Source organism: Prunus mume, linkage group LG5 (assembly GCF_029339155.1).
Source record: "Prunus mume cultivar Tortuosa linkage group LG5, ASM2933915v1, whole genome shotgun sequence".
Classification (NCBI taxonomy): Eukaryota; Viridiplantae; Streptophyta; class Magnoliopsida; order Rosales; family Rosaceae; genus Prunus; species Prunus mume.
The window spans coordinates 24,075,561-24,094,900 of NC_142702.1; the positions used below are offsets into that span (position 1 = coordinate 24,075,561).

Genomic DNA, 19,340 nt, shown 5'->3' on the forward strand with positions numbered 1-19,340 from the left:
CCAATTTTATTTTTTATTTTTTATTTTGTGGTTAATAACACATGACCAACTAGAATAGAAACATTCACGTACGGTGTTAAGTGGGTGTTACATACGTGGACAGATGTTGAGACAGAGGGAAAAGGTGTTCAAAGCACCCTCTCACGCTCCTACGAAGCGCGTGTACTAACTTTCCCCAACAACGCAGTTACGTAGCCCCCATTCCATATTTTTTTGTTTTTTTATTTTTTGGGTAAGTAAGAAGCCCCCCTTCCAGATTTGGAAAGCAATAAACATTTCAAGGGCCAATGGTTTTGCTTGCTTGTCACCATTATTGTGTTTACTCTCTCGCATCTGAATTTGTTGATTACATATGATTTAAATATAATAAATATAAAACTACTTTATTGTCCTTGACAGCTAAACTTTCCACTTTTCTCGAGTAATAAAATATTTAAGAAATGTATTTTACTTTCAAATACACATTTAAACTGTCTCTTTTCTCTCTCTCTCGCTCTCTCTCTCTGTGGAATGTCTCACATATGTTTTCGTCTTCCAAGCGCAATCAATAATAATGTAATGGAGGATGGTATTTGACTCAAAAAAAAAAAACATAAAAGACAAACTCATAATGCCCCACGTACTCTAATTAATCTAATTTTTTTATTCTTCCTTTTTCTTTCCTTTCCTTCTCTCTTCTCTCTGTGTTTCTTTTATAAAAAAAAATAAATTCTTGCTTCAATCCCTTCTCTCTCTCTCTCTCTCTCTCTCTCTCTCTCTCCCTCCCTCCCTCCTCTTTTTTATTTTTTTTCCTTCTTCCTCTTTAATTATTTCCTCATCTCCTCTCTATTTATACTTTTATCTGCGTTCATCCCTTCTCTCTCTCTCTCTCTTCTTTATTTTTATTTGTCTTCCTATTTACTTGAGCAAATTATTTAGTTTTTAAATTTCATAAGGTGGTCTTTCAATCTCCTAACTAGGCATGTAAAATGGGATCATTAATACTAGTTTACTTCCTTTTTTTAGAGAATTGGGACTCTGGAGAGGGGGCATTTTCCTGAGATTCAAACAGGTGACCAAGGAGAGGAAGAGCGAGGAACCTCAACACTGAGGTAAACCTTTAGGTCAATACTAGTCTACATTTAAAAAGGTATTAAATGCAATATATCATTGTTAATATTAAATGGGTCATTATATTCTTTCAAATCGTGGCCGAGCCAAGCTGCCCATGGGCCTACAAATCGTGGAACTTAAGCCTAACAAATCCTAATTTCTTTTATCTATGTTGAAAATACATGAGAATTATCACATCTTAGATCGGCTCCGTTGTAGCACAATATTGTCCGCTTTAGGCCCACATTGCCCTCACGGTTTTGTTTATGGGAACTCACGAGCAACTTCTCAGTGGGTCACCCATCTTGGGATTACTCTAGCTCAAACTTGCTTAACTTTGGAGTTCCCCCGACTCTGAAACTAGTGAGCTCTCAAAAGGCCTCGCGCTAGATGAAAGTGAGTATGTACATATAAGGCACATCACCACCTCTCCGTTGGTCGAGTGGGATCTTACACCTGACCCACATGCATTCTTTTCAGTATGCCTTAGGGTGCAAAGGTCTCAGTGATGAAAGCATGTGCTTCTTGGCACCGCTTTGAACTAGTTTTACCGGCTGAACCCTCGCACTATTAACTCTTTCGACAACCTCAAGTAGACTTTCCTCGATCATTTCATGATTCAGGACTGATCGTTTATACTCGACGGACAATCTATATATGCTTCAGCAGGGTGAAGACAAACTCCTGCAGGAGTATGCCACCCGCTTTAGCCATGAGTATTCCCGCTGCCTCGAGACAGACAACCGTGCTGCCTTCGGCATTTTCAAGAGTGGCCTTCGTGAATCCAACTTCAAATACGATCCACAGCAACCCGTGGAATACCTATACCGAATTAATGAAGTGAGCGACCATCCACACCAATGCTGAATACTTTAACTCCAAGCGTGGCTCACATCAGCGATACCACGGACAACCTTGTGACCTCCGGAAGCTTCAGCACCCACCTTACCAAACCCAACTATTACGACCCCGACACTCAGAGCGCTCAGAACCCCAAAAGGAGATAATCTTTTAATATGATGTGGATAAAATATTAGGTGTCTGTTTTTTATTGGCTGGGGAAGCCCTTGTGTAACATGCAAGTTTTTCTCGTCGAGGCTCCCCAAATTCCTCAGTAAGACAAGAAGAAGGGGCTTTTGACCCCAAAAAACAAAAGACGAGAAAGGGCCACACGTGAAAGCTGTCTCTCATTTTCCTGCATCATGTTCTGGAATGCCAGTTTTTAATTCTAAAAAATAAATGTAAGAACATCTACAATCATGCTATCTATTTTTTAAGTTAAAATTTAGCTAAAAATACATAAAAATTCTTTTAGGAGTTCTGTGTAAAATTTGAACTCCAATCATACTCATTGACTGGAGAGTCATAAATACTATAGTTTATTTTTAATTTAATATGAAAGTTGTTCATCACATGTCCCAAAAATATTCCTCATGGCATGGATATTCCCAAATCAATGCAATCCCAAGACAACAACGCCCTCCATAATTGCATATATGACACTAAAAAGGATTGCCACCGGGTGGTTTTGGTGGTGGCGGTTTAGGTCCGGTGGGTGGGTGCTTGGGTGGCTACTGCCTACTGTGTTTTATCTTTTACTTCAATTTTGAGTTTTTTTTTTTTTAAAAAAATTAACTTCAAAGTTAACAGTGTTTTGTGGAATGTTAAACAAAGATGGAAATAGGGTGGGAACAGGGGAAATGGAAACATGAAAACTGAACTCGATGGCAAGGGCAACTTGGTTTTATAACGCCTAAAACAAGTGTGATTTGAGACTTTCCCTTTAGCTTTGCTTTCACTTTTACACTGCCAAATTCAAGAACAACATTTATTGTCCATCTTTGCTCCTCTTGTTGTGCTAGCACCACCGAACAAACCACAATTGAGCACAATAAAAACTAACCTCTCCGCATGCGCTTTCGCGCCTTTGAGAGGTCTTTTTTAGAAATTTTTAAATTTATCTTAGAATTAAAAAAGATAATGGGTAGTTGTGTTCCATAAAAATAGGATCAATTATCTGATTTTTCTTTTAATTTTAATTTTTTTAATATGAAAAAGTGTGAATTTACCATATTTTCCTCATTTAATTAATAATTTCAATTCTTAATGTTTGCATTAACCAAGGGCATTTTCTGGTATTTTGAATGTTTCACCATTCTCTGCTTTTTGCTTTATATATATAGATACCCAAGGAGAATTTATAAAATTAAGCAAAATTCTGCTTATGTCTCTGGTGAGTTATCGCTTTCACTATAACAAAAGAAAAATACAAGTACGTACAAAAATAACCACTCAATAGTTTTGTACCCAAATCCGACCTCATATCCAATAGAATGCACTCCTTGCACACACTTTTTATAATCCGTCTAACCCATGAAGATGACTCTGACCCCAAGAGAAAATACCCTCTCTTGCTCACAGCACTGCACAAACTCAAGTTCTCTCTCACCCTCTGAGCTGTTTTTCCTCACTGCCTTTCCCTTGCCTGGTTCTTTGCTCTCTCTGCCGTGCTCCCTCATGCATGCTAATATGCTATATATATACCCCTTCATCATCTTTAAAAGCAGCCAGCCACAATAATACCCGGTCAAAAAGGAGATAAACTTGCCTGTCACGTATGGGGCGACTGAGCTGGCATCCCCAGCCAATAAAAAGGACACCCAATATTTTTGTCCACATCATATTAAAATAAGAAAAAAACTCTTATTTCTGCATCATGATCATGACCATGTTCTGCCTTTTCCTAATATGTCTCTTAATAATATTATAAGCAGTTGGAATCTCCAGAGTTGGAGTTTAGTGGTCCGAAGAAAGCCTCAGTGGGATGGCAAAAATTCCCGTCCCACCTACTTGGGTCGACCTTGGGGCAAATATGCACGTACCGTGTTCATGAAGTCATCTATGAGTAACGTTATAAGGCCAGAGGGTTTGCTGGAGTGGAATGGGAAATCTCTAAGCACTCTGTTTTATGCTGAGTACATGAACAATGGCCCAGGTACCTCGGTTTCAAACCGGGTCAAGTGACCTGGCTATCATATCTTTACCCAGGCGTCCAAGGTCGATTCCTTTACAGTGTCCCATTTGCACCAGGATTTTATAGGATGTATCTTATGGGAGATTTGGTTTAGGGTTTGGCAGTGAACAAAGTCTAACCCAATTTCCCAACACACACTGTTGATCTTAATGCAATCTATGCAGAGTTCATCACATATATAAAATTGAAAATTGAACTAAAATGATAAGCCCTATACTTCATGATTACATCTTGATCTCAATCTATGTTTACGATCACTTCATCAACTTATCTTTTTTTTTTTTCAAAGAGGCATGCAACCTAGATGACTCACTGACTGCCATCACCGTGGGTATTGTTACTATGACAAACTCTGGGGAATCAGTATCGCCCTGAGTCACTCTAATTTGTCAGCCTGTATTGAAGTTTAAAATTAGAAGGCTAGCATACTTGTCTAGAAATCAGAGTATAAAAGCAGCTCAAAGCATCAGCCTTACTGCGCCCATGGCCAGTTGAGGTTGCTCTTGCCCAAAGACAGATTTGATAGCTGACCTGAGTGGCTGAAGATATCTTCTGTTTAAGCTGTATAAGAGAACAAGCAATTAGTAGAAAACATGCCTACACAGGTAAGAATGCTTAAATTCATTTGAGACTAGCCAATCCATAGTTGTTCATTCTAAGTTGACATCAATATCTTGCCAATTGATGCATCCAAAAAAGCCTGGGAATATTGAGGTGATTAAGGTGACATAAACAGGAAGAGCAAAAAAGATTTTGTGCATGTTGGCAAGCCAGAAAAGACATACCTCGGAAATTGCAATAGCTTCATCCAAACTTGGAGGAGATGTGTCTAGTAATTATCCCAGTTTTCACTCCTAACTTCAACCATTATTAAAAAGAAACACACAAAGGTTAAAGAGAAGCAAGGATCACCATAAAGCATAAGTGAATCAATAGATCATAATGTGAGCATAAAAGTTGCAATACCAATATCTCCAACTAAAACCTTTACCTGTTCTGCAAGCATCCCAAGGACCATATACCATCCATGAAATCTTTGGCTCCTGTTCCACCATTAAAGCTGACCGACATTACGGAATTCTTTCCTTGCCTTCTCAGGGTGTATCTGTTGTATAGCTATTAGTATAAGTACGTACACTCACTACACCAAAATGGAGCTTTTACGGCTAGAGATTTACAGCACAGTTTTTTGTACACGCGGTGAATAATTGATATTTACGACATATTGCAAAGCACCCTTTAAAAATGTAATTTTTTGTGTCTTTCAACGTACGCCCTAATTCTATTTGCAACTGGCTAAAAATATCTCTCTTTTCTTTTTCCCTCATTTGTTCTCTTCAGACAAAAACGCTCACCTCTCTCTCTCTCTCTCTCTCTCTCTTTGACGTCTTTCTCCATCTCCATCTCTCACAATCTCTGGATGCGATGGACCATTCAAGAGCTCCAGCTCCTCATTCGCTAGAAGACTATTGCTCGAGCCCTAGATATGAATGCTCAGTGACAGTCCCAAGGTGCGATTCTCTAAAGCCCTAACACCCCATATTTGGTTCTGAGTTTTCTTATCTCAATTTAGAGTTGATTAGGATTCTAGGTTTCCTTATCTTGATTACATAGTACTATGTATAAGATTACAAAAGCATCCTAAGAAACATTAATCATTGTAAGGTCATCCCATCAAATAAATACCGCAAACAAAAATATATACGTGAAGAAAATTAGCAATTACTCATATAGAAAGCTAACCCCACACACCTCAACACCAAAAAGTGTCCCTCCAGCCAAATCCTAGGACAAGATAACATGTATAATGATAATATGTTTGTGCACATACACGAATACACATTGCAACCAGTTAAGTTCAACTGCCCATTATAAGCAAACATCTACTTCATGATTACATCCTGATCCTGACTCTATGTCAGATCACTTCATCAACTTATTAGCCAACTCCCAAGCAAATGATGCTAGCTAGGAAGGAAAAAACAGGAAATACAATATGCAGGGATCCATATTTTTACAAGATTAAATTCTACATTGTAGAATATAAATCAAGTAAACTGATCTCTATCAAAGGGAAGTTATAATATATCAAATCATGTTTGCAAATATCTTACCGTGGGTATTGTTAATATGACAAACTCTGTAGAATCAGTATCGCCGAAAAGCTCACACACTTTAATCATCGTCTCTCTGAGTCGCTTTAATTTGTCAGCCTGCATTGAAGTTTTAGATTTAAAAAGGTTAGCATACTTGTCTAGGAAGCAAAGTATAAAAGCAGCTCATAGCTGTTAAAGGAAAGAAATATGTCAATGATTCTGTATTGAGAGATTGTAGGAATAGATTGTAATCAGCTTAGAATTAGCATGTATTTACCTAGAATAGAAGTTTCAACCATGTATAAAGATCTAACTCTGTAAGCAATACAATCATTCATTGAATACAATATCAAATTATTTCATGGTATCAGAGCACCATTCTTGGTGACTCGGCCCAAGCACCTTCCGCCACTGACATCTTCTGCCCAAACACCTCCTGCCAAAACACTTTTCGCCACAGCCACCATCAACTCAGCATCATGGGTGAATCAACTCCCACAGATCCAAAGACCACCTTCCATGACCCGCTCGATTTACACAACTCAGACACACCAGGACTCTCCTTGGTTAACTTCAAACTTGAAGGACATAACTATGGCCAATGGAGTCGATCTATGCACCTTAGCCTCAGCGCCAAGAACAAGCTTGGATTGATTGATGGATCAATCAAAGCCCCTTCACCAAATGACTCAAAATTCTCACAGTGGCAGCGCTGCAATGATATGGTTCTGTCATGGATTCTTCATGCTCTCCATCCAGACATAGCCAGTAGTGTTCTCTATGCCAAAACGGCGGCAGCCGTATGGACAGATCTTCAAGATCGCTTTTCACAAAGCAACGATTCCAGGATCTATCAGATTCGACAAGAAACTGTCGAGTGTCGACAAGGATCAAAGCCTATCTCCATCTATTATACAAAATTGAAAGCACTTTGGGATGAGTTGGGTTCTTACCTGGAGCCTCTTGTTTGTGACTGTGAAGGGCTGAAGAAACTTGCAGAGAGAGAGGAAAAAGAAAGAGTGATGCAATTTCTAATGGGCTTGAACGATTCATACTCCACCGTTCGGGGATCAATTCTGATGATGAATCCTTTACCGGATACACGCAAAGTTCATGGACTGATCCTTCAACATGAACGTCAAATGGAGGTGACCAGCCGAAATGACAACCCACTTACTTCACATGCAATGCAAATCAGCCGATCCTCAACTTCAGGACCTTCACAACCACGCAAGTCTCTGAAGTGCACATACTGTGATGGAGACGGACATCTGAAAGATAGATGCTACTTCATCATTGGCTTTCCCGTGGGCCACAAATGGCATGGTAAAAATGTCAGACCCAGAAACCAGCGTTCAGGACCCACTGCTCACAACGTTGAAGCCAATCCACCACTCCCCAACCATGCTAATACGGTCAAGCCAATCACTGATGGTCCAACCTTCACCAACGAGGAGTACAACGAACTTATTGCTATGATTCGCAATAAGAAGGGTAATGGTCAGTCGTTGGCACATGCAACAGGTATCATTACACCCAGTTGTCACATTGCACAACGTGAATCACATTCCAAACTATATTGGATTGTGGATAGCGGGGCCACAGATCACATTTCTCATTCACCTCCTACACATAATCATACTACGCCTCATCATGAATTTGTGGGCTTGCCCAATGGAGAACAGGCAGAAATCCACAACATTGGGTCTATTAAATTAACAAAAGACTTGTCTCTTGATGAAGTTCTTCATGTTCCCAAATTTCATGTCAACTTGCTATCTGTGAGTAAGTTAACTCGAGCTCTGCATTGTATTGTAACTTTCTATCCGGATTTTTGTGTTGTGCAGGACGTGGATACGAAGAAGACGATTGGCCTGGGCAAGCATTTTGATGGGCTTTACTACCTCACACCTGCCCAAAATCCTCACCTCATTAGTCATGTTCGCCGCACCTCAGATCTTTGGCATCAACGTCTAGGACACCCGTCATCTGCTCCTCTTCACTCTCTGTCAAAGAATATTCCTGAAATCATGTTTAATTCCCAGCATATTTGTGATATTTGCCCTTTGGCAAAACAAACAAGATTACCTTTTCCTACTAGTTAAATTCAAACAGTTGCACCTTTTGATCTTATTCATTGTGACATTTGGGGACCTCACAAAACACATACACACTCTGGGGCAAAATATTTCTTGACTATTGTTGATGATTTTACTCGTTTTACTTGGGTTCACCTTATGACTTTTAAATCTGATACACAACTCATCTTGCAATCTTTTTTCTCATGGGTTAAAACACAATTTAATCGCACCATTAAAACTTTTCGCTCCGATAATGGTAGTGAATTCTTATCCATGCGCTCCTTCTTCACCAATCTTGGCACAAATTTTCAACATTCTTGCACATATACCCCTCAACAAAATGGGGTAGTTGAACGCAAACATCGTCATCTTTTGAATATTGGTCGGGCACTACGTTTTCAAGCCAACCTACCTTTAAAATTTTGGGGGGAAAGCCTTCAAACGGCATGTTATCTTATAAATCGCCTTCCCACTCCATCACTGTCTCATAAAACACCCTATGAAATTTTACATGGGCACTCGCCTACTTATTCTCACCTAAAAGTGTTTGGGTGTCTTTGTTATGCCACTAATCTTAAGCCCAATCACAAATTTGACACTCGTGCTCACCGTTGCCTTTTTCTTGGGTATCCTCTCAACCAAAAGGGTTATCGCGTCTATGAGCTTGACACACAGAAATTTTTTGTTTCTCGGGATGTCATTTTTCATGAACACACCTTTCCTTTTTCTCATCTTCCAGCAGAAAATCAATCTGACTCACCTACTCTTCCTATTCCCCAAGTGACCTGCCTTCCCACCCATTTACCTCCAGGCCCGACCCCCATTCCTCACTTTCTACTACCACAGACCCGGCCCACACCACCTCACCCCTTCCTTCTTCCAACCCGCTTCCAGACCTTCATTCCCCTGCGATCTCACCCACGGCTCTTCCTCCTCCTCCTCTTGATTGCGCCTCTATTTCTCCGCCACCTCTTCACCATTGTTGGCCGCCATCCGATCTCCTGCCCCTCCTCTGGTCCCTCTCACTCTACCTGATAACCCCCCGATTCTTCGTCGATCCGAGCGCATCAAACGCCCTCCATCTCGTTTTGAGGAGTATCAAGCTCATCACACCGTCTTGCTCGCACCCGACGTCGTCTCTTCATCCACGTCTGGAACCAGGTACCCTATTCACAAGCACCTCTCTTACTCTGGCTTATCTCCCAATTATCGCAATTTTGTATGCAATGTCTCTCGCTTGGTCGAGCCCACTAATTATGAACAGGCATGTCGTGATCCCAAATGGGTTGCTGCTATGCAATCTGAACTCCAAGCTCTAGATGCCAATCACACCTGGTCTTTGGTCCCTCTTCCTCCTGGCCATCGCCCAATTGGCTGCAAGTGGATATTTCGGATTAAATATCACTCTGATGGCACCGTTGATCGTTACAAGGCCCGCCTCGTTGCCAAAGGGTTCAACCAACGCGAGGGTATTGATTTCCACGACACTTTTGCTCCTGTTGCGAAATTAATCACTGTTCGTTGCTTATTGTCTATTCTGCTGTTCGTCACTGGTCTCTGCATCAAATGGATGTGCAGAACGCCTTTCTTCATGGCGATCTCCAAGAAGAGGTTTACATGTTACCTCCGCCTGGTTCTCGTCGACAGGGGGAGCAGGTTGTGTGTCGACTTCACAAGTCCTTGTATGGACTCAAACAGGCTCCACGGCTGGTTTCGAAAGTTTTCATCGGCTATTTGTGGCATTGGCTTCAAGCAGTCGCGTGCTGATTATTCTCTGTTCACACAGGCTCATGGAAGCTCTCTAACCATTATATTACTTTATGTAGATGACATGATAATCACAGGAAATGATGAAGAGGCCATCTGTAAACTGAAGCACTTCCTTGGCAGTCAATTTCGAATCAAAGATCTCGGACCCTTGAGATACTTTCTTGGTGTTGAGGTGGCACGATCAAAATCTGGAATTTCTATTTGCCAAAGGAAGTACACCCTTGACATTTTGGAAGAAGCTGGATTACTTGGAGCCAAACCAGCCAAAGTTCCTATGGACCACAATCTAGTGTTGTTATCTACAGGGGAATTACTCAAAGATCCTACTCCATATCGTCGGTTAGTTGGAAAGCTTATTTATCTCACAATTACAAGACCAGAAATCACTTATGCAGTCAACACCCTGAGTCAGTTCATGCAAGAACCTAGACGTCAACATCTTGATGCAGCATACCGTCTTCTCCACTACCTAAAGGAAGCTCCAGGTCAAGGGTTACTTTTTCCTTCACAGAATCAATTAAAGCTGATTGGTTATTGTGATGCAGATTGGGCCGGATGCCCAATCACACGCAGTCGATCACAGTTATTGCATATTTCTTGGTAATGCGCTTGTGTCCTGGAAAAGCAAGAAACAAGTTACAGTTGCACGGTCATCAGCCGAAGCGAATATCGTTCAATGGCTGCAACCACATGTGAACTAACTTGGCTAAGATATCTGTTGCAAGATCTGCGTGTGAATCATTCTGAACCTGCAAAGTTATTTTGCGATAATCAAGCCGCCTTGTATATTGCAGCAAATCCAGTGTATCATGAACGAACTAAACATATTGAGCTTGATTGTCATACTGTTCGTGAAAGAATAGAGAAAGGAGAGATCAAGACAGGATATGAGCAAACAGGGGAACAAATAGCAGATATATTTACCAAGCCACTGAAGGCACCTGTCTTTAGTTCACTCCTTGGCAAGTTGAGCGTTAGTGATATCCACTCTCCAACTTGAGGGGGAGTGTTAAAGGAAAGAAATATGTCAATGATTCTGTATTGAGAGATTGTAGGAATAGATTGTAATCAGCTTAGAATTAGCATGTATTTACCTAGAATAGAAGTTTCAACCATGTATAAAGATCTAACTCTGTAAGCAATACAATCATTCATTGAATACAATATCAAATTATTTCAATAGCATCATGCGCTTACTGCACGCAGTTGAGGTTGCTCTTGCCCAAGAAAGATTTGATAGCTGAGGTGGCTGAAGATATCTTATGTTTTAGCTGTATAAGAGAAAAAGCAATTAGTAGCAAACATGCCTACACAGGTAAGAATGCTTCAATTCATTTGAGACTATCCATATCTTTACAAGGAAATACAATATGCTACAATCAAGTTATTCAAGGACCAGAGGAAATTGCCTTCCAATATCCAACCAGACAAGCCTATTCTTTTTGCCTTCCAAAATTCTTTTTGTTGGTAACTAGAATCAAGTAATTAGAACATTAGGTATAGCAGTCATTATATTGAAACTTCAAAGGAGTGTGATTATTAATTTTTTTTTTTGGCCATCAAACTTCAAAGTAGTGTTCAACTGCTCATAAACTACATCACACACACACACACACATATCCATAGTTGTTCATTCTAACTTGACATCAATATCTTGCCAATTGTGGGATAAGACATTAATTTGCATGCAAAAACGCCTAGCCTTGTAATTAACAAGCTCTAAACAAATGGAAGTTTCTACATGTGAGGTTGTGATTAGAATTGCTAGTTTCTTAGGCAAAACATGTAACAGAGGGATAAGACAAATAAAAAACAACACAATATAACCAAGGAATTTACTAGGCATCTGAAGGATGCATTGATTTGGTCATAACATCAAATGTCCCAAAATCCATGTATCTTTTAGGTAATTTATTCCCATTTTGTTGTGAATTCCTTCCTTGGAATACCAAGGATCAAGGAAAGAAAGGGATCATTCGTCTTTATATTTAGTCATTTTATTCTAACTATTTTCGATTTCTTGTCATTTGTATTCATGCTTATTATTTTCTCACATAACATTAAAACCCTAAAAATACGAAAAATTGTGAACATTGAACATATTTAGCCAACTTCCAAGCAAATGATGCTAGCTGCTAGGAAGGAAAAAATAGGAAATACAATATGCAGGGATCCATCTTTTTACAAGATTAAATTCTACATTGTAGAATATAAATCAAGTAAACTGATATCTCTATCAAAGTGAACTCATAACATATTAAATTACAGCTTAAACAAACACAACATTTGCAAAGTGCATCCAGAAAGTTGTTCATTCTAAGTTGACATCATTAATTATTACCTTCAATATCTTGCCAATTGATGCATCTAAAAAGTCTAGCAATGTGTGACCCTGTTTACAATTGTAAGAATGTGAAGGTAAAAAGTCCAACATTGGAACGTTGAGAAACCTAGGCTTATAAAGAGTTAGGCTACTTCCCCTCATTGCCAATTGATTTTGGGGTGGAACCTCAACTTCCTTCAGCAATATCCCATCATAGTGAACTAATTCAAGCTTAAAAGTAATAACTAGTAATAACTACTAGAAAAGCAAAAAAGATTTTGCCCTTGTTGGCAAGCCAGAAAAGACATACCTTGGAAATTACAATAGCTTCATCCAAATCAGGAGGAGATGTGTCTAGTAATTATCCCAGTTTTCACTCTCCTAACTTCAACCATCATTAAAAAGAAACTCACAAAGGTTAAGGAGAAGCAAGGATCACATTTGCAAAGATCTTACCAGGGTATTGTTACTATGACAAACTCTGTGGAATCAGTTTCGTGGAAAAGCTCACGCACTTTAATCATCGTCTCTCTGAGGCACTCTAATTTGTCAGCCTGCATTGAAGTTTTAGATTTAAAAAGGTTAGCACACTTTTCTAGGAAGCAGAGTATAAAAGCGGCTCAAAGCATCACGCTTACTATGCCCAGTTGAGGTTGCTCTTGCCCAAAGACAGATTTGATAGCTGAGAGGTGGCTGAAGATATCTTATGTTTCATCTGAATAAGGGAACAAGCAATTAGTAGCAAACATGCCTACACAGGTAAGAACGCTTAAATTCATTTGAGACTAGCCAATCCATAGTTGTTCATTCTAAGTTGACATCAATATCTTGCCAATTGATGCATCCAAAAAAGTCTGGCAATGTTGAGGTGACAAAAACTGCATCATATCATATATTGCCTAATTCTAACTAAATAATAATAATTAAGGTGACAAAAACAGCATCAATATTTGCTCACCTGGAAAGGGGATTAAACATTAATAGAAGAGCAAAAAATATTTTGTGCATGTTGGTAACCCTAGCTTCATCCAAACCAGGAGGTGTGTATAGTAATTCTACCAGTTTTAACTCTCCTAACTTCAGCCATTAAAAAGAAAAAAAAACACATAAGGGTTAAAGAGAAGCAAGGATCACCATAAAGCATAAGTGAATCCATATTGATACTCCTTTTAGGGCTCCTATATGTGGATGATTACCATAGATCATAAAGTGTGCTACATATCAGTTAGGGCTTTAAAGGCTTAAGGACATCCATAACACCTAAAAATAGGATCAAAAGATGATAACAACAACTCAAGTTCCAATGCCAATATCTCCAAATAAAATTTTTACCTGTTCCGCAAGCATCCCAAGGCCCATACCATCCATGAAATCTTTGACTCCTGTTACACCATTAAAGCTGACTTAGATTACGGAATTCTTCCCTTGCCTTCTCAGGGTTTATCTGTGTTATAGCTATTAGTTTAACTATGTACACTCATATCAAATTGGAGCTTTTACTGATTGAGATTACTGTATGCTTTTCGTACGCGTCGTGAATAATTGATACTTACAACATATATTACAAAAAACCCCTTAAAAAGGTAGAGCGTGCTTATATATACGCCGTGAATCATAAATACTTTTTTAGAAAATATTATGGGAGCAACTTCGTACACCCTAAAAGTATATCTCTTTTTTCCCCTCGTTTTTTCTCTTCAAACCAGAACAATCACCTCTCTCTCTCTCTCTCTCTCTCTCTCTCTCTCTCTCTTCTCGTCTCCCTCACTCTCAGTCTTTGATGTATTTCTCCATCTCCCTCTCTCACAATCTCTGGTTTCACTCTCATTGGACCATTCAAGAACTCCAGCTCCTCATTCGCTAGAAGACAATTGCTATAGCCCTATTGCTTCGAAGATGAATGCTCAGTGCCAATCCCGAGGTGAGATTCTCTGAAGCCCTAACCCCATGCTTGATTATGAGTTTTCTTATCTGTTTAGAGTTTATTTGGATTCTAGATTTCCTTATCTTGATTACATAGTACTACGTATAAGATTACAACACCATCATGAGAAACATTGACAACCAATGAATCATTGTAAGGTCATCTCATCAAATAAATACTGGAAACAGAAATACGTGAAGAAAAATAGCATTTACTCATATACAAAGCTAACCCCACACACCTCAAGAGCGAAAAAACAATGTCCCTCCAGCCAAATCCAATAGGACAAGATAACATGCATATCTATGATATGTTTGCGCACATACACGAATACACATTACAACCGGTTAAGTTCAACTTTGCAGGGAAAGAAATGTGATACTTTAAAACACTAATAAGTAAGAATGTTTCAAACCTGAGCAAAGGAATCACTCAAGGAGTGGGATGCCCATTATTAGCGAATTTTACAGCAAGTGACTTCCCACCTAACAAGTAATATATACTTTCTCTGAGTCCCAGAACCGTGTCACCGAACCCGGCAACAGCTTCTGCCGGAGCGGCCACTGATCTCACTGATCAAAATTAAGACATAGTATTAATGAAAAATACAACCTTGTTGTTACTGCTTCGAACTGCACACGAGTTCAAAACCCATTAAAATTATCGATTGAAAATCAATCAATCCGAAAAGTCAAAGCAACTAGATAAAATCACAGACAAGTTTCAACTCTGATTCAGAAAACATAATCTAATCTATTGAAAATCAGATCCACATGATATTGAAGAAAGAACCTACCTTGGAATTGGAACAATTTTCTGGGTGGTTTTTCCGGCGGTGGAAAATGAGCTGAAACTGGAGCTTTTGGTAAGAGAGAGAGGCATGATGCTTTTGGGTGCGTATGAAAGCAAAAGCCCCATGGTAATGGAGTATCTGGATGTCAAGTTGTGAAGAATAGTTGTTATATGCAATTATGCATTATAAAATTCGATAAGCATTGCACATGCTGGAGTGAACCCCAGAGGTATAGCATGGATTCTTACTAGGTGTGCGCAGAATAATACTTGAATACTTGTACAGATAACAATGCCTAGTATAATAATTATTGAGTAATGCTACACTTACCACATTTTTATCCCACATTTCTATACCACATGATGTAGCATATCTATATTATATGCCACATCAATTAAATCAATGAAGTGTATTTTAATTAAGGCAATTAGAAAAACAAATACTTGAATAAATCATAAAATAAAAGAAAATATCAAATAATTTTAATTGATGTGGCTGTTCACCTCAGCTGCCACATAAGATGGTATAAAGATGTGGTATACAAATGTGGCAAGAGTAGTATTATTCATAATTATTATCCAGTTAGCTGAGTCGGTCAAAATGGAAATTATATTTTGCTCTTAAACTTAAGAGGTATATCTTTCCACAAATAGCCAAGACCGAAGACTTTAAAAATCCAAAGGAGACTTTGGAAAAACCCAAAAAAGAGAGAAATTTTTGAAAAGAAGCCAAAATGGACAAAATTGCCCTTATTTATTTTTGGATTTCCTAAGAAATCCTTTACATTTGCATGTATTTGATTTGAAAGTTGAGAGGTTTTTCTTTCTTTTTTGAAAAAGTTTTGGCTTTTTCCAAAAGTGAAAGTTTTTTTGTGGTTAAAACATAAATTTACTTTAAAAAAATATATCAAAATGGAAGAACTTCATTCAATAGAAACCAATTACAAATAATAATGTAATTTCCAAAAATGATGGATGCAACGATTGTTAAAATCTTGCCTTAAAAAACTCCAACTTATGAAGAAAATCCGGTCAATAAAAAAGTATACTACGACATCCAATACAGCCAAACAAAAGCAATTACCCCCTCAATATCTGATTCCAGCGTTCCCTTATTCAATTGAGCATTCCCATGTCAGTGACATTGATTTTGTCCCCTTAATCCATATTGAGCTATAGCATGAGCTACGCCCCATTGCCTTGTCTCGGTTGAAAGAACGTCTCACCAATATTCAATTGAGAGCCGTCTAATATCCTCAACTAAACAACTTCCTTCGAATCAGCGGTCACCAAAATACCATTGAACCCCAACTGCCAATATCAAACCTTCACGGATGGCAGCACATTCCCTCGCCGCGACCACATCTAGCCCCACTGGTACATCCCCCGCAAAGCCCCACGACTTGACTGTAGCCATTGGCTCTTTACATAGTTCAAACAACTTCATGTCAAGTAAGATTTTGGATATTGACTTGCTAGAAAAGGTAGCCACGTATGTCAACAAAGATATCAATAAAACTTGTGGTGTTTCTGTTCTGTTCTCAGTAAGTTTCTCGTATGTCAAATTGTTCACAGCATCAAATCAAGTATAATACAAGTATATACACATCCACAATCCCACACACAACTTCCCTATTCACAATTTGTTCAACCGAAATTGAACCAATATAGTAATATCACCGAGGGGCCAATGAAATTGTCAAGTCAATAGGCGGGCCCATCTTCTTATCCCAACTCTCCGACTTCAAAAACAGCTTCGAAACCAAACCCGCAACCCGACCCATGTCGGGTCGGCTGTCCGGATCCTCCTCCACACACTCCAACGCCACCTTCACCATCTTCTCTGCCACCTCCATCGGAAATGAGTCCTTCAACCTCCGATCCACCCACCTCCTCACCCCGCCGCCGCTACTCACAGCCTCCCTCGCCGTCTCGATCACACTCACCCTCCTACACCCTCCTCCACCTCCTCCTCCATTGCCGTCCATCAATGGCTCCTCCCCTGAAATCAACTCCAGAAGCACAACCCCGAAGGCATAGACATCGCTTGTGCGTCAGCTGAGACTCGGGCCATGTACACTCTGGTGGCCTCCACCGTCGAGGACAGAGCCTGTGTCTCACAGCAGAGCCAGGCGGTGCCGAAATGGCAGATCTTGGCTCTGAGCGGGAGGTTTTTCCGCTCGGAGATGATGATGCTGGAGGATTTAATGTGGTTGTGGACGAAGGTGGAGTTGTCGCCGGACGAGTGGTGCATGTAATTGAGGCCATCGGCGAGGTCGGCCGCGACCTGCATGCGGGAGAGCCACGTGGACAAAACGGTGAAGTAGGGGTTGTTAGGGTTGCGGAGGCAGTCGGCAAGGTTGGCGCCGGGGACGTATTCGTAGACGAGGTAGACGTAGTAGCCGGAGAGGGAGGCACCGAGGAGCTTGATGAGGCTGGTGTGGTGGGATTTGGAGATCTGGGCGAGGCGCTGGTGGAGGTCAGAGTCGGAGATGGGGAGGGGGAGGCCGTACTTGGGCTGGAAAATGACGACGTCTTTGCCGCAAAGGGAGCGGCGGAAGGAGGAGGAGGAGGAGCCGTGGCGGCGGCTGAATAAAGCGTGGCGGATATCCGACATGTCGTAGATGATGGGGTTTTCGGGGAGGGAGGATTTGATGTGAGATTTGAGGGAGGCGGCGGAGGAGGTGGAGGAGTTGGAGGAGAAGTTGGTGAGGGAATTGAAGGAGTGAGGACGGTCTTCTGTTGGGACAGAGGAGGAGGATCTGGCTTCGATGGGCGTCTCCGGCTCAATCGGCTGCCTGGATTTTTTGTTCTTTTTGTTCTTCCACCACATGATGAGTTAGTTGGGCTCTTATTCAGTGAGTGAGACTGCAGCCGATAAAGGGAGCATCGAGTCGCAGAGAGCATGAAACGGACAGATTGGGTCCAAGGGAGAGGGAAGGAAGCCATTTTGATTTATAATTCTTGACCCTAGAATTTAGAAACGCAGGACACTGTACGTGAAAGGACATCGCGTATTCGTTATTTAGGTGGTGGACAGGTGTCAAAATCGTAAATAACAGAAGCACCAACCACCACAGAAGCACACTCTCACGCTCCTACAAAGCACGTGCAACAACGCAGTCACGCAGCCCCCATTTGGAAAGCACGAACGAGAAACGCGCGTTCGAGCGCCTATGGGATTTAAACATCCGCCAAACCTAGTCAAAAGACACGCCACGTCAGACTCAAAAAAACCTTGGACGACGCCACAAACCGTCATGGCATAGCATTGCTTTTGATAATCTGTGACTGTGAGCACAAACGCAAGTTACTGTAGACGCTCTAATGAGCACAAACTCAAGTTACTGTAGACCCTATACATACATATATATATATATTAAAAAATATATAAAAATTTAATCTTAATCCAAGCATACATTCATCCTATAAGTTATATATAGCCAAAGGAGAAGCCGAGTTTTATCTCGAAAAGCAGCCAGCCACATGCCCAAAGGCAGCCACAACAATACCCGGTCAAAAACGAGATGAACTGCCCGTCAAATAAGGAGATACTGAGCTGGCAGCCACAATAATACCTGGTCGAAAAGGATATAATCTTTTAATATGATGTGGCTAAAATATTAGGTGTCCGTTCTTCCTGAGCTGGGGAAGCCCTTATGTAACAGGCAAGTTTTATTCGTCGAGGCTCCCCAAATTCCACAGCAAGACAAGAAGGGGCCTTCGACCACAAAAATCTAAAGACAAGAAAGGGGCCACACGTGAAAGCTGTCTCCCATTTTCCTGCATCATGTTCTGAAATGCTTGGGTGGTTACTGCCTACTGCGTTTTATCTTTTACTTCAATTTTGAGTTTTTATTTTTTAAAATTTACTTCAAAGTTAACAGTGCTTTGTGGAATGTTAAGCAAAATAAGACGGAAACAGGAGAAATGGAAACATGAAAACTGAACTCGGGGCGAGGGCCATTTGGTTTCATAACGCCTAAAACGAGTGTGATTTGAGACTTTCCCCTTAGCTTCGCTTTCCACTTTTACACTGCCAATAGAACAGTGTAAAACCATGAAGATGACTCTCACCCCAAGAGAAAATACCCTCTCGCTCACAGCACTGCACAAACTCAACTTCTCTCTCACTCTCTGAGCTGTTTTTCCTCACTGACTTTCCCTTGCCTGGTTCTTCGCTCTCTCTGCCGTGCTCCCTCATGCATGCTACTATGCTATATATGCC

The 19,340-nt window shown here is 40.4% G+C and overlaps 1 protein-coding gene and 1 long non-coding RNA gene across 5 annotated transcripts; both read right to left on the reverse strand.

The window, feature by feature from the left end:
- Positions 1 to 4,241: 4,241 nt before the first annotated feature.
- On the reverse strand, positions 4,242 to 15,500 carry LOC103332346 (uncharacterized). 4 transcript variants are annotated; one of them, XR_016127448.1, is made up of 12 exons: positions 15,117 to 15,500; positions 14,736 to 14,892; positions 13,729 to 13,778; positions 13,035 to 13,111; positions 12,707 to 12,950; positions 12,415 to 12,465; positions 11,271 to 11,344; positions 6,241 to 6,339; positions 5,118 to 5,231; positions 4,912 to 4,984; positions 4,603 to 4,687; positions 4,242 to 4,520 (listed from the first exon to the last, which is right to left on the reverse strand). It is a non-coding gene; the product is annotated as an uncharacterized LOC103332346 (long non-coding RNA). The 4 variants fall into 4 exon arrangements; XR_016127449.1 differs by having other exon boundaries at positions 4,242 to 4,687; positions 4,912 to 4,980; XR_016127447.1 differs by having other exon boundaries at positions 4,242 to 4,687.
- A 354-nt stretch (positions 15,501 to 15,854) lies between these two features.
- On the reverse strand, positions 15,855 to 18,462 carry LOC103332481 (lysM domain receptor-like kinase 3). The gene is given in 3 exon segments (XM_089052923.1): positions 15,855 to 17,158; positions 17,160 to 17,183; positions 17,185 to 18,462. Coding segments are annotated over 3 exon segments (1,155 nt in total). The 5' UTR covers positions 17,946 to 18,462; the 3' UTR covers positions 15,855 to 16,788.
- Between the last annotated feature and the right edge of the window lie 878 nt (positions 18,463 to 19,340).